The 22,751-nt window shown below is 35.8% G+C and overlaps 4 protein-coding genes across 10 annotated transcripts; 1 reads left to right on the top strand and 3 right to left on the bottom strand.

Annotated features, from left to right (window-relative positions):
* Nucleotides 1–4,740: 4,740 nt before the first annotated feature.
* On the bottom strand, nucleotides 4,741–7,039 carry LOC104900180 (dirigent protein 10). Its single transcript, XM_010687541.4, has one exon. The coding sequence runs from the start codon at nucleotides 5,977–5,979 to the stop codon at nucleotides 4,885–4,887; it is 1,095 nt and encodes a 364-aa protein (XP_010685843.1). The 5' UTR covers nucleotides 5,980–7,039; the 3' UTR covers nucleotides 4,741–4,884.
* A 147-nt stretch (nucleotides 7,040–7,186) lies between these two features.
* Nucleotides 7,187–8,731, bottom strand: LOC109135633 (pentatricopeptide repeat-containing protein At1g07740, mitochondrial). The gene has a single exon (XM_019251029.3). The coding sequence runs from the start codon at nucleotides 8,659–8,661 to the stop codon at nucleotides 7,285–7,287; it is 1,377 nt and encodes a 458-aa protein (XP_019106574.1). The 5' UTR covers nucleotides 8,662–8,731; the 3' UTR covers nucleotides 7,187–7,284.
* Nucleotides 8,732–10,511: 1,780 nt separating this feature from the next.
* Nucleotides 10,512–15,706, top strand: LOC104900181 (hypothetical protein). Of its 3 annotated transcripts, none has more exons than XM_010687543.4 (4): nucleotides 10,891–11,009; nucleotides 11,408–11,508; nucleotides 14,257–14,552; nucleotides 15,294–15,706. In XM_010687543.4, exons 3-4 carry the CDS (start codon nucleotides 14,334–14,336, stop codon nucleotides 15,405–15,407), a joined length of 333 nt encoding a protein of 110 aa, XP_010685845.1. In that variant the 5' UTR covers nucleotides 10,891–11,009; nucleotides 11,408–11,508; nucleotides 14,257–14,333; the 3' UTR covers nucleotides 15,408–15,706. The 3 variants fall into 3 exon arrangements, with proteins under 3 accessions (XP_048504540.1, XP_010685845.1, XP_010685846.1); XM_010687544.4 differs by having other exon boundaries at nucleotides 10,917–11,009; nucleotides 11,411–11,508; XM_048648583.2 differs by lacking the exons at nucleotides 10,891–11,009; nucleotides 11,408–11,508 and adding an exon at nucleotides 10,512–10,674.
* A 349-nt stretch (nucleotides 15,707–16,055) lies between these two features.
* On the bottom strand, nucleotides 16,056–21,791 carry LOC104900458 (DNA repair protein RAD51 homolog 4). 5 transcript variants are annotated; one of them, XM_019251027.2, is made up of 11 exons: nucleotides 21,600–21,781; nucleotides 21,292–21,371; nucleotides 21,069–21,184; nucleotides 20,898–20,979; nucleotides 20,385–20,519; nucleotides 18,981–19,094; nucleotides 18,811–18,889; nucleotides 17,574–17,644; nucleotides 17,309–17,458; nucleotides 17,127–17,206; nucleotides 16,056–16,663 (listed from the first exon to the last, which is right to left on the bottom strand). In XM_019251027.2, the coding sequence occupies exons 1-10, from the start codon at nucleotides 21,685–21,687 to the stop codon at nucleotides 17,165–17,167; spliced, it is 957 nt and encodes a 318-aa protein (XP_019106572.1). In that variant the 5' UTR covers nucleotides 21,688–21,781; the 3' UTR covers nucleotides 16,056–16,663; nucleotides 17,127–17,164. The 5 variants fall into 5 exon arrangements, 4 of the variants coding, with proteins under 4 accessions (XP_019106572.1, XP_019106573.1, XP_057252298.1 ...); XM_019251028.2 differs by having other exon boundaries at nucleotides 16,056–16,548; XR_007276363.2 differs by having other exon boundaries at nucleotides 16,056–17,206; nucleotides 17,309–17,492; nucleotides 21,600–21,789.
* Between the last annotated feature and the right edge of the window lie 960 nt (nucleotides 21,792–22,751).

Genomic DNA, 22,751 nt, shown 5'->3' with positions numbered 1-22,751 from the left:
ATTTGGAATATCTTAGCAACTTTGGATTGTCAATTTTTGTTTGAAATTTGAATTATTTCTCCCTCTTTGTTTATTTTCTGAACTCATATTATTATTATTATTAATAATAATAATAATATCCCTTTGTATGTCTTTTTGGATGGTTAAGGAAACGATATTAGTTTGTACGTCGTTTTGTGATGACGTTGTATGTATATTTTGCATCATTGCTACTTACATAAATTTCTTGTAAAATATATCATATAGACATGTCTCTTTTTCTCAACGATCTTAAAAAATATAAAGTAGCATTTGTATGGGGGCTGACTAAGTTCCATACCGGTCTAATTAGATCGATACACATTGCTGTGATCACACATGCTTACTACAGAACTGTTGACTTTGTCATACCGGTTCTCTTACGATGCCTAGCCGTCATCTACTTCCGGGCCCTTTGCCAAGGGCTTGGGCCTGATCCAGTCCTATTCATCAGCGCCTACGGACCTAAAGATAAACATTGCGTACAAGATAGAAGTATATCCCAAAGGAATATACATGGGAATATCCCCTGTGAATACAGGGCCCAACCTGTATACGGGCCTATTCGGGTTCCTTACAAATACCCCGTGGATCTGAGTCATAAGGTACGTTCACAAATCCCAAGATACTATACTAGAGAGCTACCGGTTTACTCATTACTGACTTAGGCATCGAAGGGGCGTTCCTCGAATCAACCCCCGAGGCTAGTTTACGTGTTCTCTCTTGCAGGAATTGGAACCGGCTGGATTGACTAAAGACATCCCGGTTCGTACCCTAAAACTTGTCCCATACCGGAACAACATTAAATAAAAAATAGTAATAGTTAACTTATCTTTAGCTAATTAAGAAGGAAAACGACAATCATAAGCTGCTGATAACCTGATATCATCATATGATAACATGACTTGCATGAGATGTTATATGTAATCGACACTCAAGTTTCATGAGCCTTTTAACTAGCTAAGAAGGAAAACGACCATCATAATATAAGCCGTTGATAGCTTGATATCGTTATATGATAACATGACTTGCATGAGATGTTACATGCGATCGACACTTAAGTTTCATGAGCCTTTTAAGTCGTTATGAGATTAGATAAAACTGATTTGGATTCATTTATTACAATACTTTAATAGTAATTATAAAACTATTAATCAAGTTTTATAATCAGCCACCCTAATTGAAAATGGAAAAAATTACATATCTTTCAAACATGTCGACCATTACGTACGCTCCAAAAACTTCCAAAAGAAAATTGATAACAACTACATGGGAACCACTAATTTGTTCAAAATGGGGTCAACAATTTATGATAATGCTACCCATCTATGTTCTTGCTTTTGGAGACGATTATCTTCCTTAAAATTCCTAAAAATTAAAGGAAGGATTTAAATGTCTTGACAAACAGTACTTTTTCTTTGGAATCAAGCGAAAATTCCCATTTATCCATCTACATTTTGGTCATTTCATTCAATATATCATATGATATCTTCTCTTCACTTACTTTTACTTTATCTTTATCTAGTTGTTTTGTTTGGTAGTTTCTCGTAGCTTGTTTTTCTTTTTTAAAGAATTTTCTTTGACTACTACTCTGTGGACGGCCGGAAAGAAATATACTAGAAGAGAGTAGAAAAAAACATATAGTATTAGGGGTTGAGCAAAAATTTTGGGTACCTGGATCAGATCCATACCCGGTCTGGACTCGCCGGGTTCGAACTTGGACCTGGTTCAACTAGGTCCGGGTCCAAAAAAGAAAACCCAATTGCCTACGTTTCTAAGTTTGGGATAGTATTTTTTCGGACACGCTACCTGGTGGGTCCTCAGTATAACCAATTCTGGGTACCCAGTAAAACCGCTTCTACGATTAGGTACCCGGTATATGAAATTGGGCATATGTGAGGTAGTAAGATGGCCCAAATATAATTAAGTAAAAAGTTAGTAGATCTTTAGGCCCATTTAATTGTTTTTTATAGCTCAATCGACCATTTTGTATGATATTAAACTGACAATTCGAGTATCAAGTTTCGGACCCAATACTCAGCAGTTCCAAGTCTGGGTCCACAAATTTAGTACCCAGTTGAATCAATTTCAATTCCAGTATTTTAGGAATCGTGGATTTCGAGTTTGGGTCTGGGTCATAGTATTCATTGGATTACCTTGCATTATTATTATTATGATTATCCATCAATTTTATTATTAGGAGTTTGGTAAGGGGAGCAAGCTTTTATGCATTGGACCGGCGCACCATGGATGGTTATGTTATGGGACAAAAAAGTCACAATTAATTTCTTCTTCTTTTTCAGCTTATACAAGTATCTAGATTTTTTGCGTGTGTTATAATATACTTATTTAAGTCTTTTTAAGAGTATAGGTATATTCTAATTTATGTGGTCAAAGTTAACAAAGTTTTTACCTTAAATCCTCGCTAATACAACATTCAAAATAATATCACATGGAAACTTCTTTGATTTATATTAGTATTTTTTTTAGAGTATCAAAGTTTATAATTTTCTTACCCCGTATGTAGTTAAAAATATTAATAGTCAAAGATGTGTATTTGAGAATAATCAGTTCGATTTTATTTAACTTAAGTAATCAAAACTTTTTTTTGAGAGCGTAAGCAGAGTCCAAATTTTCGTTATAGATGAATAAAATAAATAATTATTTTATAATCCACAAAACTTCGATTAATTTTTTCTCTCCTGTTATTCATCCTCTCCATGCCGAAAAAGGAATATGCATAAAACTTGAAAAACTTTCCCTTAGTCAACCTCAGCCATGATTACAGGAGCAATAAATATCAATGCCTCTTACTTTAAACGTTATGTATCACTATATTGTAAATGCTTCTGCAATGAAATTTCCCTTTCATGTATTTCTATCTAATAATTCTTTTGACATATTCAAAGGTTAAAGTATGTAATAATATAATAGAATTATTGGTTTAAGCCAAAAAGAATACAAACAAAATGTGTATGATTTTATGGTCCATAACCAAATTTTTGTACACTTGTTAGCTGAAATAAGGGCCGAAAGTGATGCATGAAAGAGTAAAGAAGTTTCACCGCCGGTTAACATGGTAAGAAACCACCTGAAAACGATTGTTGCAAAATGTGTTGGAATTTTATGGATCAATGGCCGGAAAAAGTTGACTCATTTTTGCAACTTTTTCACCAAAAAAGATTTCTTTGTTTTGTTGCTTTGTTCACCCACTTTATTTTGAAGCATGATTCTAGATTCAGTGTTTTTTTTGTACACATTACAACTCTTATTATACTTTACTAGATGACCCCAATTATTTTTACCTAATTCTTCTTTTAGAAGGTCAGAAAGTAGATAATAGATATTTTATTGAAATATATCATATCTATTATTTTATCATATTATTAAGGGTCCGTTTGATTCAACTTATTTTGTCTTCGCCCTAGTATGAAGACTGATCGCCGGAGATTTCAGATATTCGATTTGATGACCTCCAAAATAAGTTCTTCCGGCGCATTTTGTCCTCACCCATTTGCACCCTAAGAAACTGCCCAAGAGGTCACCCATCCATGGACTACTTCCAGCTAAGCACGCTTAACTGTAGTGTAACTAAGGAAATGAGTTCTCTAAAAGAAAGATGCATCTTGTTAGAATGAGTAGTCTGCTAAATTCCTTTAAAGCAATTATAAGGGTATTACAAAATAACTTGAATATAACATATCTAATTAATTCCCTTTACAAGTACTTTGGGTGTATTCTACCACAAATTTTCTAAGTAGTTTTCAGAGGTTGACAAGCCAGAACCCCATCAAAGGTAAAAGACTTGTGTTTGGAAAAATAAACTATATATCCCCTATTTCTGAATAAGTGCAACGGTTTGATTTACATGCTTACCAACACACAACTATGACCATTAATATCTCTAATTATATATTTGTAAAATTTATAAAAAAATATTATAATAAAAATATTCATTGCAATAAATACATTATATTATTATTTTTGTTTTTCCATATTTGTAAAACATATCGTGAAAGTGAAGTGTATGAATAGCACATAAGACAAAGTATTACACTTAAAGAAAAAACAGAGAAAGTATATAACTTTTATTATAAATTGAGATGAACAATGTACAAACTACACCCAAAACTATCTCCATTCTATATGGGAAGAGGGGTAGGACACCAATACATTAGAAACCCCATTTTACCCTCATTACATTTCTATTTTAACTACTTACTTTAATTAAAAAATAAAAAAATTAAAAATAAAAAAGAAAAGTACCTAATTAACTTTTTAAAAAAACATTACAAAAAGAAAACCATCAACAATTCAAATATACCTAATTTATAAGATATAATTAACAATTAATTTAATTTTCAACATCCCCGAAAAAAAAAATCTACGTATTTTCGCACGCATCGCGTGCACATAAAAACTTGTTTTTTTTTTTATTCTTTCCAAGCCCTCCAAATGAGCCAGAAAATTAGCGTCATGTTAGTGAATGCGTTGGATAAGAAATCAACAGCAGTTGGGAAAGGAAGAAGGTTGTCAATGGGCCTATATTCGATGAGCGTATTGATGGGCCTGATTATGGCTGTTGTTATCACTTATCACTGGTACTTTTCTAGACAACTAATGGGTGTTAGCAGCCTTTTAATTATTGAACAAATTAAGCCCATCGGCCCAATTTGAGCCTTTGCATGGAGACATATACAGCTTAGTTTATAATAGAATCCATTTAGCAAATTTTTCAAATTTATCATATCATTGCTTTCATATTACAAAGTAAACCAAATTTTTTCATAGCACTCAAATTGTTGTACACAAATTTCAGAATACACTACAAATGAGAAACACCATAATTACACATTTAAAAGCACACTAGTATGTAAGATAAACAGAAAACTCAAGCACGGACTCGAGACCGTCAGTCTCATGCTGATCGACAGGAGGGAGAGTTTTGACGGTGGCGAATCCTTTGGCATTGACATACTTCCCAGTTCCACCCATGACGGAAACTACAGATTCAGAAACAGCAGTCTGATGAATCCCAAAGAAGTTGAGACTGTTATGGTATCCACCTTCTTGGAACATAGCAGTAAAGAGCATTGTCTGAGTTTTTCCGTCAACTGAACTGTAGACATAAAACCCTTGAGCACGGCCAACCATACCTGAGTTGAGAGCATGACCATCAGTGAGCTCATCATCAACGGCTATCATAGTCCCAAACATAAGCTGCTGCAGGGTGGTCCCTGAGCCGAGCTGGGCCCCATTCACAACCGGGAATCCATTTCCTCCAATGTAGTTGTTACCACCATTATTGTTCTGCATCACATTGGGGTTTACGCCACCAAGGCCAGTGAGGAAGGGCATATTGTTGTTGTTCATGATCCCAGAGTTACCATTGTTCTGAGGAACACCATTGTTGTTAGCAAGGACTGCACCATTAGGCTTAGCAAAGGGGACCTGCCCACTAACAGCTGGGTTGCTTACAACACCAGTGATTGCTTTGGCTGTGGGATTGGATCCTCCTAGGATGTCATGCATGAAAAAAACCAATGTAGGGTGTTCCCCATGTGCAACAGCACCAGCTTCAGCCCCACTACCTGCTGCAGTAGCTGCCCCACCTCCTGCAGCCGCAACCCCACTTCCTGAGGCAGCAACTCCACCAGTAGCCCCACTTCCTGAGGCAGCAACTCCACCAGAAGCCCCGCTTCCTGAGGCAGCAACTCCACCAGAAGCCCCACCTCCTGAGGCAGTGAATCCACTAGAAGCCCCACTTCCTGAGGCACCGACTCCACCAGAAGCCCCACCTCCTGGGGAAGCGACTGTAGTAGGCGGGAATACATCAGCAACTGAGGTGTCTGGCTCCGGGACAGGTGCAGCCACTTCCTCGAGGATCCGAGTTGAGGTGGCAAATGTGATGAGAAAAAGTAGTGTAAGTTGGAAACTTAGCCTCTTGACTGAGAAAGCCATTGGTGATTTTCAAATAACAGTGTGTTTAAACTTTTGAGTAGGACTTAGGAGAGTTAGCTGGTTGGCTTCGTGTTGATTGCTGTTGAATCTCGAGTCCACCATTCGTGTTTATATATGCAGGCAAAACTCAAAAGTGAGCTGAAGAAGAATAACAAGATGGAGTTGATGGGGTGGAGTAGTTGTTAGGGCATTAATCATCTTATGGTGTGTTGGTTAAAACAAGGAGACCTAAACCTCTCTTAACTGGAAATATTATTATGGGAACTTTCAGGTACTAACTGCTACTGGCAGTGGCACAGCTCAACTTTTCATTATAAAATCCCATCTGGGTAACCACTACTTTAAGTCCTTAATTTTCAACTAAGGATGTGAGATAAAGCCCATCAAACAATAAACATAATTACCCAAGCAAAACCCATCAAACATAATTACCCAAGCAAAGCCCATAAACACAATTTCACAATGCAAAGCCCATCTTTTATTAGACTTAATGCTTGATCTCCAATGATTCTTGATGGATCAACATTACAGTCCAGCCTACTCTTTTTGGTTCTATAAATTTCTCTGTGCCAGAAACTCTAATAACCAGAATCAGTTTAGTGAACAAGAAAGCAAAACATTAAATGCTGAAACCTTAATCCATCTTCATACTTGTAACGTTTTCTCCTCTACTCCGCATTTGCGGAACGTAACATAAATTTTCTTTGTTATTAGTCCATCCATCCGAAAATAACAGCCACTTAAAAGTATCTTTTAAACATCCACAAAAACTTGTAAAATCTCCCAAAGAAGTAATGTTAGTAAAATTGTATCATCGTCATATCCTTAATTACGAGAGATTGAGACAATATTGCTTAAACCTTAATCCATCTTCATACTCGTAATGTTTTCTCCTTTACTCCGTATTCCCGGAACGTAACATAAATGTTCTTTGTTGTTAGTCCATCCATCCGAAAATAACAGCCACTTAAAAGTATCTTTTAAACATCCACAAAAACTTGTAAAATCTCCCAAAGAAGTAATGTTAGTAAAATTGTATCACCGCGTCATATCCTTCATAACGAGAGATTGAGACAATGTGACAACTACATCATATGTTCCTCAAAAAGGCTTTAGCAAGTTGCCATTCAACTAGTTTGGCTATCCCACATGTGGCAGTATCCATGTTAGAATGTAGTAGTTAATTTTCATTATTCCCATCAAGAAATTGACTTAGAAAGCCTCAATTAACATGTGTTATATAGCATTCAAGCATACAAAGTTACTATCAATCTGGAACAACTGCAAATGTACTCACTTTTAAGCTTAAGGAAGTGCAGAGCTTGATTTACTCACAAGATCATCAATAGTGTTGTCACCAGCAACACAGAACTCCACAACTAGAGACTCCCACTTTGCAGGTAAAAATCTCATATTCCTCTTCTCCATCTCTTCCAACACAAAGCAAGCATCATCCATCTTCCCGCCGCTAAGCAAGCCAGTAACTAAACTACAAAAGCTTTCCAAACGCGGACAATGGCGACTCATCAGCATAGCATGTAGGATACCCAAACCCCTCTCATACTCGCCAATTCGACAAAACCCATCAACCAACATCCTATAAGTAGCTGCATTAGGCTCACAACCATTAATTTGCATATCAACAAGTACCTTATAGGCCTCCTCAGCCCTCCTTTCCTTACACAAAAAGTTAACCAATATATTATACGTCACAACATCCGGCTTCAACCTCTTCTTCTTCATCTCAAGTAAGAAAGATTTAGCTTCATCAAGCTCCCCCCTTTGAGCAAGATAAGTCATCAAAACCCCGAAATTCACAAGCCGGGGTTTGCACCCTCGATACTCCATATCAAACATCATCTTCTTAGCCTCCTTATACTTCCCCAATGAACACAACCCTTCCATCAAAAGGGCATAAGTAACCGTATTCGGCCGCTTTCCTTTCCTAACCATATCATCAAGCAACTTCACACCCTTACTCACATCACCCTTCTTACACAAAAACCCAATCAAACTATTATAAGTCACAACAGAAGGCTCGACTTCTCTCTCAAGCATTTCATCAAACACCTTCCACGCATTCTCCAAATCACCCTTAATCAACCAACCCTTCATCATTATATTATAAGAAACAGAATTCAAACGAAAACCCAACTCTCTTGACCTCAAAAACAAATCATTGGCATCATAACGTCGATCATTATCAATAAGCACATTGAGCAAAGTATTAAAAGACTGCAAATTTCGTTCACAATTGAATTTGGGCATTTGATTAAACAACTCAATAGCTTTCTCAATCAATTTACATTTCCCATAATGACGAATTAAACCTATAAACAGTGATTCCCGGCAACGAATATTTCGATTTTTGATGAAATCAAGAAGTGGGTCGATTTGTTCGAATTTGCGAGAACGAGCAAGTTTGTAGAGGAGTGAAGAGTAAGAAGGATAGTCATGTTTAAACCCAGATTGAGTGTATTGATTGAAGAGAGAGAGAGCTTCATCTGGGTCTTGAAGTTGTTTGAGATCAGCGAGGAATGGTATGGGTTTGAGCTTGGCTTTTCTGCGCTTTAATGGTGGATTATGTGTTTGAGTTTGAGCTTTTGAAGTGGATGTTATGGTTTGGAAGTGTGATTTGGTGGTGATGGTTTTTGGGATTCTGGGAGGATGGAGCTTCAACATGTCTTCTATTATGTGTTTTTTTGTTTAGCAAAGGGACGATGCATTATGTGGATATCTACTAGTAGTAACTCATAAGTCATGACTTATGAGTGGGGGTGTTAACGAGTCGAATTGAAATCGAACCTAGGATTGCTCGACTTGGCTCGTAACACTTTTATTTAAATTTGAGTCAAGCCTCGAGTTTTTTCGAGTTTAGATTTTCTAGTTCAATTTACCTTTAAATTCAACTTGAGTTAAAAAATTATATTATATGTATTCTATAAACAGATTTAGACCACTTATTTAGAATTTTTCACAAATATTGTGCAAAATTTAAGTATAACTTTTCATTTAATTTCTATAATATGGAAAACAATATAACTAAAACATATTTCGAGTCTGCTCACGAACTATCTGAATCGAACTCCGCTATGCTACGCACTAGAAAATTTCGAGCCGGACTCGAATAGTCATGTCTTCTTTGTTGTGTTTTTTGTTTCTTACTACCTTTGTTTCAAATTAATTGTTACGCTTTGACATTTTACACTATTCACAAATAGCACTTTGACCCTCGTTTGTGATTTATACGTGAATAAAAACATAGTCATGTGGGATCTTGTTAGATTTATATTAGTATGTATTTTATTAATATGTACTTTTTATAATTTTTACAAATATAAAACTAAAGATATATGTCCTCAAAGTTTTGCATTGGCATGCGTGAAAAATGTATGTGTAACAATTAATTTGAAACAGAGATAGTATATCTTATCTATACAAATATATTAAAAGGCGTGCGAAAACAAGAAAATGTGCCACGTAGCGCTTTTCCTAGGGAGTTTTAGTTCATGTAATCCATGTACACTAAAAAAATTAGGAAAATTTGTCAGAAACCACCTTTTATAATCACTTTTTTTTGTGAGAAACCACCTTTTAATAAAAATTGGTTAATTAGCCACCTTTTTGGTTCTTTTTTTTGTTGGAAGCCACCACTGCCGGAATCCGGCATTGACTTCGATTTTTCGGCATTGACCATCAGATTTTCGCCATTTTTCCCCTTTTATCTTTCTCCCCCCTCACATCCTCGGCAACCCACCCTACCCCCTCGCATCCCCGGCAACCCCACTCCCTCTCGCATCCCCCGGCAACCCCCCTCCTCCCTCACAACCCGCCGGCAAACACCCCCCCACGACCATCACCACCCTCCCAGCCCTAAGCCCATCTCCTCCCTCGCATCCCCCGACATCTCAGGAGGAAGAAATGGCGAAAATCTAGAAAAAAATAGCGAAAATCTGATGGTCAACGCCGGATTCCGGCAAGTGGTGGCTTCCAACAAAAAAAAAAAACCAAAAAGGTGGCTAATTAACCAATTTTTTTAAAAAAGATGGTTTCTCATAAAAAAGTTATTAGAAAAGGTGGTTTCTGACAAATTTTCCAAAAAATTAAGAAATTGCATAGTATATGGTTTGATCCTGAGACCTCAAGTACATATACTAAATTTCTAACACTAGGTTAAGTTATATTTAGTGTTATTATTGTAAAGTATTATATTAATAAATGTTTTTTTTTACCCGGGACATAGTCCGGGCCTAATAACTAGTTTTCTTATATAAAAAGAGAATTGGGGTTTCGGCTGCCCAGAGGTAGCGGCACCGACCCATTTCTCAAAGAAATTACCTTCATACCCTTAATGGAAAATAAAAAATAATGACTTTGGTCTCCCAGTATCAACACGTCAACCTCTTAATTTTTCTTTCATCAGTTCAACCAAAACAAACTTCCCTACTTTCTCTAATTCTCTTTGTTCATCATCATCGTAATCTCCGCCACTATTATCATCGTCGCCGTCGTAGTCGCCGTCGCCGGAGATCGAGCCCAGTTGATTGATGCTGGTCAGTTCTTATAAATTCAAAATTATGAAACACTGAAGAACAATTCACGAACAAATTCTCTCTCCCTCTGAAATCGCACCACTGCACGGCAACCGCAACTGACCACCGGCGGCGAACTGTTTCAGGCTTACTCCGAATTCAGGTAATCTAATTTTTTAACCTAAATACCTAAATCCTAGTGTTAATTTCTTGTTGCTAAGTTGTTATTTGTGTTTTCATTTCAAATTATTTGACGATTGAGAATTGATATTTTAATTGGATCTTGTGCATTGTTTTATTAATAGCAATTGACAATATTATTCAGGGGAGTTTTATATACAGCAAATAAAAAGGCTAAATACAACAAACTTGTTAAAAAGACTAACTTACCCTTTTTAAATTTAACCCACCCACACCCTCACCCTCACCCTCACCCTCACCCTCACGGCAAACAAAGAAAACGCCATTGACGATCAAAATTCGAAGCTCCAATTCCAGGTTTTCCTTTACTTCTCTTCATCATCCCCAATTTCTCTCTTCTTCTTTCTGGATTTCATTTTAGTTTTCTTTCATCAATTAATGTTAATTTCTGCTCGTTAATTGGAGTTTTAATTATTCTCCATGTGATAATTTTCTTGGTAGGAGAATGCTGTATTGATCTAATCTGTAAATTGTGCGACTTTTTTCATTTTGTTTGTTTGATAACTATGATCTTCTTTCTGTACATTACCTTTATTGATGGCCCGAATTAGGATTTATGATTTGTTCTTATTTTGATTATTGTTATTTGGAGCAGATTATAGGTGTGTGATTACCTGAATTTAAGATGTATTGTTTAATTTCATGATGATTGACATTGGCTGTTTTAATGCTCCTCCTCACCTGCGAATCTGCAGCAGCAATAATCGCGAGACGACAGTGGTGCCGCGCCGACCCACGCAGACGACCCACCCTCCTCTTCGTGCGACGCAACGACCACCATCATCCATCACCTAAGGTTAGTTTTCTTGAAATAACCTTTAATTATTTTCTTGTAGATTTGATTTGATTCTTGAATTGGGTGTTCTTTGATTGAGATTTTTGGTGATTGTTTGTTTGAAGAGAACTTATACTATTGAATTAGAGTATTTTGCTGAATTACCTACTGAATTAGAGCATGTTTTATTGTTTGTTTACTGAATTAAATGGCACCATTTATTTGCATTTACAGCAACTACAAACTTCTGAATTCTGGAACTTGCAATTTACCAATGTTTCTGAATTCTGAAACTTGAAAGTTGGAGTTGGTATTCACGAGTACCAGGAAACTCCTTGCAAAGGTGGATAGGAGTTGAATCGGACCTGATTAGATTAAACTCAATAATTATAATCTTTTAGCATCTTCAAAAAGAATTGCATCGGTGAAAAAGAACCCATCATACTCCTCTTCAACTTCTGCAAAGCATTGTTAATGTGTTTGATTGAGCTGTTATTTTGTGGGTTCTCTTTCTTCAACAAATTGAGTATTTGCTTGCTTTTCATATTCGATTGACGATACGTACCAATTTTTGCAAATTCTTCTCTCGTTAATTTTGCAACCGAAGTATGCCACTTATTATACTTACCTACTTTATGGTTGTGTTTGCTCCTCCATTCATTTACAAAAACCTTCCAAACACCTTCCTCTACTTGAGCACCCACAACTTGAAAAGGACACTGATTTTTTTTTGTTCCCGTTCCTTTCCTCCTATTACGATTCTCTTTCAAAGATATAAATTTTCTATAAGGACCACCCCTTTCACATCTCAAATACACACGGTTGCTAAAAGAATTCTGGACATAAAACCAAATCTTACACTCCTTCCCGATTTCTCTCACCCATTCCTCCAACTCTTGACGATTCTTAAAACTTTGATCGGTTTTAAAATAATGACTAGTGTCTGGACTCTCGTCTCCGCTGCTATCCTGAGTGAACATGTAAATCACTGTCAGTAATATCTAATATACAAAATGATCATACTATTAGGGGGTCATCTATCGCAACTTATCTATAAAAAGTTGAAATTAACACACGATCGTACTCCAAATATCTTATAAGTAAAGAAGCAAATAAAAATTCAATGGCGAAATCTATGATAAATGACTCCCCTTTGGGGGGGTCATCTATGACAAATGACCCCCCCAAATAGAGGGTTATCTATTCACTGGGTTCATATTAGTTTTTTTACGCATGCATATACTCACATTTCACCATATAATGTCTTGATTTATCAATATTAAACGTATATCTAAAGTTCTTAACATATCATGTGGTAACTTAATAACTAAATGACTACTACGTGAAGAATTTCACTCTAAATTCAACAGAAGGTATTAAATACTCTATATTGTGACCCTTGTTGTCACTCCCCTGGCCTATACAAAATCTTCAAAATTTCAAAGAATGTAGACATGCATGGGTAGCTTGACGTGCCAATATTTACACTATTGCATCTATGCCATATAAACCTTTCCCAGTGTATACTATAATGTATGTGTAGTTTTTACTAAGTAGGATAAGTCCCATATTCTCTTCACCTACTCAAATACACATAAACTTTTCATATATGGATTTTATATGAGATCCATATTATAATACATATAATCGCAGTCTGAAACATATAAAATATAACCTACTACTTTGAATAATATAATAATAAATTTAAAATTTAAACGATTGAGTACTCACCGAACTATTGGTATTATTATCTATTAACGCGACCTCCATAGTTGCAGCGACTAAAAATTTGCTTTGGGATGAGTAATAATCGTGAAATTATATTGTGAAATTTAACTTATAGTAAACAATATAAACGATAAGTTTCTTCACAAATCTATATCGTGTAGCTTATCATCTGAATAGATAATTTAGTGTTTGTTGAGTTGAAGTATTTTGATCTCAACTAAAAAGATAAGAAGAAAAAATAGGATAAATGATTTTTTTTTTTTGTAAATCTTCCTTCCACTCCATGTGAAATTGCCGAAATCTTAGTATAATATGTGGAAGAACATGGATACCAATATACCATGCAAGCTGTGAGAGAAGACTGATAACTTGACATACCCAGATACCCTCCAATATGTAAAACGGAACTTGGCCCCCAGTAGTCAGCATGAGAGTGATCCTTGACAGTAACCTACATTCGCACATCATGTTGTTTTTTTTAATTATCTAAACAAAATTATAATTAACCATGGTTAGGTTAAATATAATTTACATGTTGTATTTAGCCTTTTTTTTTTGCTGTATATAGTACTTATGATTATTCATGTATAGTACTTATGATTATTCATGTAAGAATTGATTGAATTGTTTGATAAAATTGTATTGTTATATCTAATTCACATTGCAACTTAAAATTTTCGGAAGGGCGGAAGTGGAAGATAAATGCGTAATAGCGTGGGATATGAATTGTTGAATCATTGCTTGATAGTTAAGTAGACAGAGATTTATTTTTTAAAGTTAGCAGGTATGATATTGATATTAATCATATTATAGATCAATATCAAAACATGAAGACTCGTCCAGAACAATTGTAATAATCTTGAGGTATTATTTGGTTGTAATATGAACTGGTTACAATTGGTCAGCCACTTGGTATAGACGAGATCCGATTAGAGGTGTTGGTACCAATTCCAAAGACTTACCAACTACTAATTGCTAGCTAGTGTTCGCCGCATCTTTTATAGTTATAGTGATATAAGTTCATCCTAATTTGCAAAGCAGCCTTGATCACTTGGTACCACTGTAGAAGAAAGGAGGGTAGGAAGAAGAAAACAACAGAAGAAATAAAAGAAAAGGAAATGGGATCAGAAACTCTACATGCTGTAAAAGTTTGTAAGCACCTTCTTAAATCGGTGAAGAAGCACATTGGACAGGAGGACTACAAGCGCCACTTTACAGATTTTATCAAGGAAGAATTTCAGAAGAATGATAAACTGTCTGATCCATCCTCTGTCCAGAATAAACTGAAGCTTGCTCGGGATTACACTTTTTTGCTTAATAGTATCCATCATCAGAAGGTAATCTGCTCTTGACATCTGCATTATGTGCATATGATTTTCACCTTATGTCAGAACCACCACTTGTTTGTTCCATGTTTGTTAATGTCTAGTAATTTTATCTACTTGTGGAATTTTTCCTCTGTCCACCCTTTTATGGTAATATCGTGTCTTTGTTGGGTGTTCACTACTCTAAAGAAAAGGATGAGTGGATCGTTCTCATTTATTTTATGATGCTATTCGTAAGTTATCTGGAGTATCTGTTATTATGTTACATCCCATCTAGATGGGTAAGTAGTGTTACCCATTTTGCGGTGGAACTCAATTCTCTGCCTAGTTTAGTTATTTTAGCCCAAAAGTACACCATTTGCATGTGTTGATTCACCCTTCACCGGATTACAGTTCGTGGGAAATTTTCTGAATTTGGTTACACTGTGGGTTAGGCTCGATCTGGTGATATGTTACTTGGGAAAGCACAATGAATTGTTACTTTTGAATATCAGATTGCTGAAATGAAAATATTTGGAAATGATCTGTTGATCCGGTTTCGGTGTAGGACGAAAGTTTTTATGAAGCTCATGGTCCATGGACATCAGATGAAATCTAATCTATATAGGAGTATTTGCCTAGCTCATTACTTTTTAAGGACCAATGACAGAAATTTTTTATGTGCCTTCACCCATTGTGCCATCATCCATGCTTTGTTTTTTTGCTTAGCTTTAATTCAAAAAGTATGCTTGTAAATCTTTTACCCTTTTCCAGGAGCTCCTATTCTCTTACAACATTGCCGTGGATAGAACAGAAGAGATGAAAAGAATACTTGGAAAATCAGCTGCAAGTGTAGGGCTTCAGCTTCCTGAGGTTTATCAGTCTTGACCCTGACATTCGTGGCGTTTCTCCCCTCCCCTTTTGTAGCCTACAATAAGCAGACTAGTAGAAAGAAAATAGGGACAATACATTATGTGGATATCTATTTGTTTACTAATGAGTCTGGGGACGTTAACGAGCCGAACTGAGATGAGCATGAGGTTATTCGATTTGGCTCGTAACACTTTTATTCGAATTCGAGTCAAGTCTCGAGCTTTTTCGAGTATAAATTTTCTAGTGCAATTTACCTTAAAACTCAACTTGAGTTAAAGAATTATATTATGTTATATAAATCGGTTTAGAGTTAAGACTACTTATTTTGAGTTTTTAACTTTTCATTTAATTTCTATAACATGAAAAATAATAAAGTTAAAACATATATCGAGCCTGCTTACAAACTATTCGAATCGAACTCTGCTATGCTCCAGTAGAACTTTTCGAGTTGAACTCGAATAGTTTGCAAGCTAACTAGGCTCATTGACACCCATAGTTATACATGTGATGGGAAAAGCAAAAAATTTGGTTGCGAACTTGTGATAATTGGAACTAGAAGAACTATGGTAGAAGTGAACTAATGATTGATTTGATATGCTAGAAATTATGTCAAACTTTGACAGAACTTCCTTACTCTTAAGAACTTGATGGCATTCTGAAATCTATTCAAAAATACTCTAGTTAAAATATGAAAATAACACAGATTCGTTTCATTACTAAAAAAAACATCTCAGTAAGTGTATGTGGTTTTTTATATTTGATATTGGTTGAATGAAAGTTCATAGACGATACACCAGTACACACTAAACAGAGAATTGACCACTACATTGAGCTCTTGTTAAAAGCAAAGCAAAAGCTTGTAATGAGCTGCACATTTGAGGGATCTGGATTGTCGAAATTCATCATAATCTGGCATTGGAAGTGCAAACTGAAAAAACATATTTTGCATATGGTCTTTGTGATCAGCTTTCAGCGAGTGGTGGTCGAACTACGGAGATGAACATCAAGAGGAGTATCGGTGGCCACATTCCGTTGCAACTCGTGCACATATATGTAGCCCAAACTGTGATGGAACTTGTGGAAGGAATGAACATCTTTCACATGCGAAATCCAATGCACCTGTGGCTGAGACTTGAATCTCGCAAAACTCGAGGACCTAAAATCAAAGTAGACACATGGGATTTTTGGCTCATTACCACAAAGAGAGTCCCTTCTGCTTGTGACTCGATGCCCTCACGTACAAGTGACTCAACAGAGGTTTTTCCGGTTTCCTGCACAAATTTTATACTTACTAACAAGGCAACAACCCCCATAGCCTTGGAACTAGAACCCCTAGACTCTCCACCCCTGTATACCACTCAGTCTTATAAACTCAGAATTGAAAAGATCCAATATGAAACCAACCACGCCATAAGAAACCATACGTAGGCACAGACTAAGGTGTAGAAATAAGCTACTCTGGTAAGGACATTCATGTTATACCGCCTTTTTCTCTAATGTTTCTAATATCAGTTAACGGCTTAAAACTACCCGTACATGTGGCAGTACTGGAAAAGCTGCGGACATAAGTTGAAGGTCACCCAACAGTTATAAACTTATAACAGACAAGTTTATGATTAACCAAATCATCTATAGCTGATTATGTAGGTCTATCAGAGTATGAGCTTTACTACTCATTACTCAAATCATATTACTACAATAGTTTTCTCTATCAATGACCCTAGATAAGCTCACCTCATAAGTCATGCACTCACTTCCGAGTTAAAAGAAGTCTAACTATCACAAATCTTGAACTTCACTTGATTCCCAGCAGCCTGTAGAACGAAGAGATGTAAACCAGCATAAAAGGATAATATATCAGGTAATGTAACAAATAATTATGCATACCATGATGTTTGGGAAATGACGGAACCTACCACGGATGGGTGTCTAACAACAGTACTAGTGCAAATGTTGGTCTCTTGATCACGAGAGAGGAGGAGCCTCACATGCACGGCGTTTTTCCAACTTTCTCCAAGAGCTGGTTTTGGTGAACCACCTTCACCAGCCACCATGTGATTCGTCACCTAAGATATTGGGATCAGGTTTACTGATTATTACCTAGGCAAGTAACAGTCATATTGCTGACCTAGTCTATCTCAAAATTGCCAAAATTCCAGAAACTGCAAGCTTGCTACTTACCAGTACACAAATGTTGTATTCATGCGCTATCTTCTTTAGCAAATTTCCAGCAGAAATCATTAGAGCGTGTCCTGCAATTCGCCAAACATGTAATTTGAGAAAAACAAAAGTACCGGACCCAACATCAGTTCCTGTGAAAATATGCTAAGAACTCAGGAAGTTAATGCAAATAATATGGTAACAGATAGGTATTGTATCAATTATCTAGAGAAGAAAATCAAATACAACCCACACTTATTCGAGAGGATAGTTATTGTTTGTGTAAGTAAATATATTGTTCGTGTTTTTTTCCTCTTATTTGTTATATGAAAAACAAACAATATTTTTGCATACACAAACAACATTTGTCACACAAAAACTTGTATCTAACACATCTATCTGTTAGATATTTATCAAACCTCCCACGATAGAGGTCTATGGAATTACACAAGCACGGAAGACTCCCTCCACTTAAGAGTGCGTTCTCTTCACTTATTTTTTGCGAACTTATTTGAGCTAATTTGAATATATTAGAAATCATTTGAACATATTGGAACTTATGTAAACTTACTGCAACTTATTGAAACGTCTGAAATTGTTGGAAAATAGCACTTGTCAACTTATTTGAACTTATCCGAACTGTTGGGCCTGGAACTTATCTTCTTAAGGGTGAAGATAATGGACCCTAAGTGGGTCCAACACATGATAATGATCGTCCAGGTAAAGTTCATTGATGTTTGATGATAGTGTCCAAGGAAAACACCACATTAAAGGACAACTGATAAAGATCACAAGGTATATTCAAACCACATACAGAAGCTTCAATATTGATTTAACGGTGACCTCTACGGCTCAACAAACTAAAAGCCGCTTTGCACAAATACAGGGAGGACATATAGATATCCTGTGCATCAGTTTAGTGTTTGAATTCTATTGAAGATTAGTTAGTGCCAAATCCAGTAAACCGCCGACTTCTAGGCAGTTGGTAGGGAAGAGGAAAGAGTCAAGAGTGCATCTTGTACTAAAGAGCATATGCATGTTTCTTTCTGCAGTGGGAAATTTTAATCTTGTCTGGCACATATGGACAGCAATGAAGTGATAAAAGGAAGTTTGTTTTTAAGGGTAAGCCTAACACACGAGCTCCGAAAAATCCTACAACGAAACATCTTCAAAGTCTTATAAATAATAAAGCACCACACAATTCAAAACTCAAAAGCAGAAAATTTTAGACACTCAAATTGCATAGAAGGAATCATACCATAAGGACCATTGCCTCCAAGAAGAGGAATAATGAGAGATGAAAAAGAGTCCACAATGAGCAGCCGCGCTGAAAATATCTAACAGAAGATCCAAAATTTTCACAGCATAACCAACACATAATATCTTGATGTTTTCAGTGTTCTGTAAGCAAAGGTTAACAACACAAACCTGACTTTTCAATTTCAATTCCAGTTGATGTAGCACATCGAACAATGAAAAAATATCAAATACTGGATAACACCATATGTTCTTCATGATTATATGTAGGGCTTCATTATTGTCCTAAAACAATATGACGACAAAGACAAAGTGGCAACGTAGCCTTTAGAAAAAAGATTACAACTATGTATTAATATATGGTCAAACTGAAAAAGACATCATCAGAGTTTACTAATAAGAAATCTGCTGCAAAAGTACAAAACTTCACAGCAGCTTCACTAAGGGGATTGTTTAAGCTTCTGCCTTGAAGAGACTAATGTAATTGTGGTTGCACATGATATAATTGCCTTAAAGAGCATATCCAGGGAATGCAAAGACCAAAGATGTCAAAGGTATGTGGCAGACATAGAGCCTGGTTAATGCGCAGTTGCAAGCAATTGCCTTAACGGCTAAACCTGGCTTCAAAAGAACTACCCAGTTTTCTCTAGAGTTACTTCTAGAAAAATTGTGAATACTTTCTGGGCGGACAGCTTTAGAGCAAACTAACAAATACGTAAGTTTCATAAAATGAGATGGAATTACATAAAGACGTCAGATAAGTTCAGGAAAGAAAGGAGACAGAGAAGGTATCAAACACTTCAAATCATTTTCATTACCAGTAGGTTACTAAAACTGACAATATAACGAAAGCAGCATGAGAGCTCCGGGAGAAGATGCAGAGGAATAGCATAAAGGCACAAGATATATCTAGGAAAGAAAGAAGACCAAAAAAGCAGCTGATTTGAGAAAATAGCAAACACTTGGGTTCATTCTGAGCTTTATTTGTTGGGTAAGTCTAAAGCAGTTGTTGAAACAGATGTAGGGTAATAGTCAGGTCTATGATTGTTTAGCAGTTGTACAAATGTGTATCCTCAATAATAAGTTTAAGATGTTAACATCAAGTGACGACTGTCCTAAATAGAACAAAGAATGTTATGAAAACGCATTTTCAGCAAAAAAATATGGATGAGAATAATAGTCAGATAGGGGCTGATTTTCTAAGAGAATAATAGGTTATAATTGGATTCCCATTATATTCCCACTATTATTGAGAAGTAGGAGCGAGGATGTGATTGATAACTATAAAAAGGGATATTCAGATTAAATTATACCAACTCCTTAATTATAAAGAGTTAGGACAGAGAATTAGTTCAGGATGAGCTAGTACTTCGCTCTAAAAGATCAAAAGCCAAACCATTCTAACTCAAAATAGCAGACAGTAATGTGACTCCCCAGTCCCCAGAAGTTGTTACAAGTAACCATTTCAGGGAAAAGATAAGATAAAAAAGGCATTCTTATATTGAAACACAACCATGTAACTGCAGACTTCCAATTTGCCATACAGAATAAACATAAAGAAAATGAATTCTAAACCTGTTTCGGAGCAGAATATGAAGCTCTTTTGACAAGGTGTGCAATCCGTGGTGCAGAAAAGGAGTTCCCAGAGTCTATATATGCAACACGATCTGCATAACGCTTCGCAACACTTGCAGCGGCTTGAAGACAAACCTAAATTTGCAGCCACTTCAAATTAAATTTCGATGCAGAAACTTTACATACGTGCACCAAAAGGCCATCCGCCAAACTATGACACAATGATACTAGGTACTAACCCCATCCAAATTCCCCTAGCAATACACCCTCCAGAGGCTCCGACCAATACTTATATCCGCACATACTATTTAGATATCCTTAATGCCATGACCTCTTTTAGTTGAAGGATAAAATTAACACAAAACCAATATAGAAGCTCCTTTAGTAAAAACATACTTCATATTATTCTTGATCATGAGGAGTTGGGACAATGTGACAACCAATTCCAAGAACACTGTTATGACACTAACAAAATTAGCAGCTGAAAACAGAATGAAAGTCACAGATATTCACCTGTGTTTTACCCGATGATGATGGTCCGACTAGTTCTGTTACAAACCCCTCTCTTAACGCCCCGTGAAGAAAAGGATCAATCCTAATCCAAACCCATTGAAACCAATTTAGACACCTTAAAACAGCACCATCCTCTTCAAACAACAAAATGAACTTAGGCTCAAATCATACCCTTCATATGCAAGGGATAATGTCTGTTTATTTTGTTGAGCATCATTCAATAACTCGACGCCATTCAACCAGGGTTTATGAATACCATTGACTATAGAGAGAAGTTGATCAATTCCCTAAAAACCCACATCACATTTCAGACACACACAATACCAATAATGCTATAATTTAGAAACATACAACTTCTTTTATGTCCTTTTTTATTGTTTGGTAAGAAATAAACCTGCTTTAATCTCTCTGAAGTTGGTTTCTTTTCAGCAGATAAAATCAAGGCATTGAGGTCATGAATCAAGAAATCTTCCACTGAAGAAAATTGATGGTTTCATGTCAACAACAAAATTAGATTATGAAAACTGTGAATTGAGTGTAATGCAACATCTATTGTTCTATACACATTAAAACCCTGAAAAATCACTCCTTTTAACATGAATTAATGATACATGAACAACTGAAGAAAGTAATAACAAAGTTTTATACACCATTTTTTTAGCAGTAAAAGCAAAGAAGTTGAAACTTTGAAGTGAATTTTACCAGTGTAAATGCCACGAGACCCACAAAACTCCTGGAAGATGGAATCGAGTAAAGGGTATTTATCCTCCATTGATTTTAGAAAACCCATTTCTTTGTATCTCTTTTTAGACTCTCTACGACTCTGGGTTATGGAGTTGGAGGAGACTCTCAACTATGTAGAACAACAAATTGGCGATGTAATTAATTAATTATGGGCCAATTTAGTTCGAATTCGATCCAAATCCAACAAAATCCAATATCGACCCAACATAAAATAAAAAAAATATGATGTTTAAAATAATTCGACAGGATTTAAATAATTGGACCCTTTTAATTTGAAGGGTTATTAAACCGTTAGAATATATGTAAGATCTATATGTTTAAATTTTGATATTCATCAATGGTTAGCCAATAAAGGAGTCGCTCAAGATAGTAGAACTTTGTTCGTTGACACTATTCCTGGTAGTTTGGCTAGAATTTTAGAGGAGGATGTTCAAGGGGTGGCTTTCCCACGCCTAGTACCTCCATAGTTTATTGTGTGTTTTTAGTTTTCATTGTGTTTGTTTTCTTTTCTCTTGGTGTAACCTCTTTTGAATCAAAAAAAAATTTGATATTCATCTTAATTGGAACTCGTTTCAAGAAAACTAGACCCAGTCAAAATTATCAGTACCGATCAATACGAGATCAACTAAAAAAATTAGGAAGTCAAATCAAACTAACCTAAACTCAAACTTGACTCGTATCATCGTCACCCTTAATCACATCGTTTAAGTGTCATAAGATTGATATTTTTATTATTGTCAACAATTTTCAATCTCCTAAGTCACGCATATTACTCAAGTCTCCCATATAATTGCAAATAAATTTTGTCTACTTACGAAAATATTATTTTCTTATATTTTTTATTAACATGTGAATGATCGCAAAAGTCACAATAACTTAGTCTTGATTGGTAGACATGGTAGTATGGTAGAACCATTGGTTTCCACATTTTTAGGCTTGTTTCATAATGTATTGTTTTCACTAAAATCACAAAGTATTGGTAGTTGCCTAATTGGTACATCTTTTTGCGATGTTTGCAAAGATCAACGTCATGAATTTCATTACAACAACCACCAAATAACACTCACTATGCAACAATTATTTGCAGAAACTTTGGGGAGAAGCAAAATT

The sequence above is a fragment of the Beta vulgaris genome, chromosome 7, assembly GCF_026745355.1.
Source record: "Beta vulgaris subsp. vulgaris cultivar EL10 chromosome 7, EL10.2, whole genome shotgun sequence".
Taxonomy (NCBI): Eukaryota; Viridiplantae; Streptophyta; class Magnoliopsida; order Caryophyllales; family Amaranthaceae; genus Beta; species Beta vulgaris.
This window is presented reverse-complemented; position numbering and strand designations above follow the sequence as displayed.

What these genes read in the sequence shown, in the direction of transcription:
- LOC104900458 (XM_057396315.1), bottom strand. Translation starts at nt 21,687, where the DNA reads ATGGGTTTTCTAAAATCAATGGAGGATAAATACCCTTTACTCGATTCC. An exon ending in AATTGAAATTGAAAAGTCAG is followed by an intron (nt 18,890 to 18,980) that starts GTTTGTGTTGTT and finishes ATCTTCTGTTAG; the next exon opens with ATATTTTCAGCGCGGCTGCT. An exon ending in TTGTTAGACACCCATCCGTG is followed by an intron (nt 17,207 to 17,308) that starts GTAGGTTCCGTC and finishes TTCGTTCTACAG; the next exon opens with GCTGCTGGGAATCAAGTGAA.
- LOC104900180 (XM_010687541.4), bottom strand. Translation starts at nt 5,979, where the DNA reads ATGGCTTTCTCAGTCAAGAGGCTAAGTTTCCAACTTACACTACTTTTT.
- LOC109135633 (XM_019251029.3), bottom strand. Translation starts at nt 8,661, where the DNA reads ATGTTGAAGCTCCATCCTCCCAGAATCCCAAAAACCATCACCACCAAA.
- LOC104900181 (XM_048648583.2), top strand. Translation starts at nt 14,334, where the DNA reads ATGGGATCAGAAACTCTACATGCTGTAAAAGTTTGTAAGCACCTTCTT. An exon ending in ATAGTATCCATCATCAGAAG is followed by an intron (nt 14,553 to 15,293) that starts GTAATCTGCTCT and finishes ACCCTTTTCCAG; the next exon opens with GAGCTCCTATTCTCTTACAA.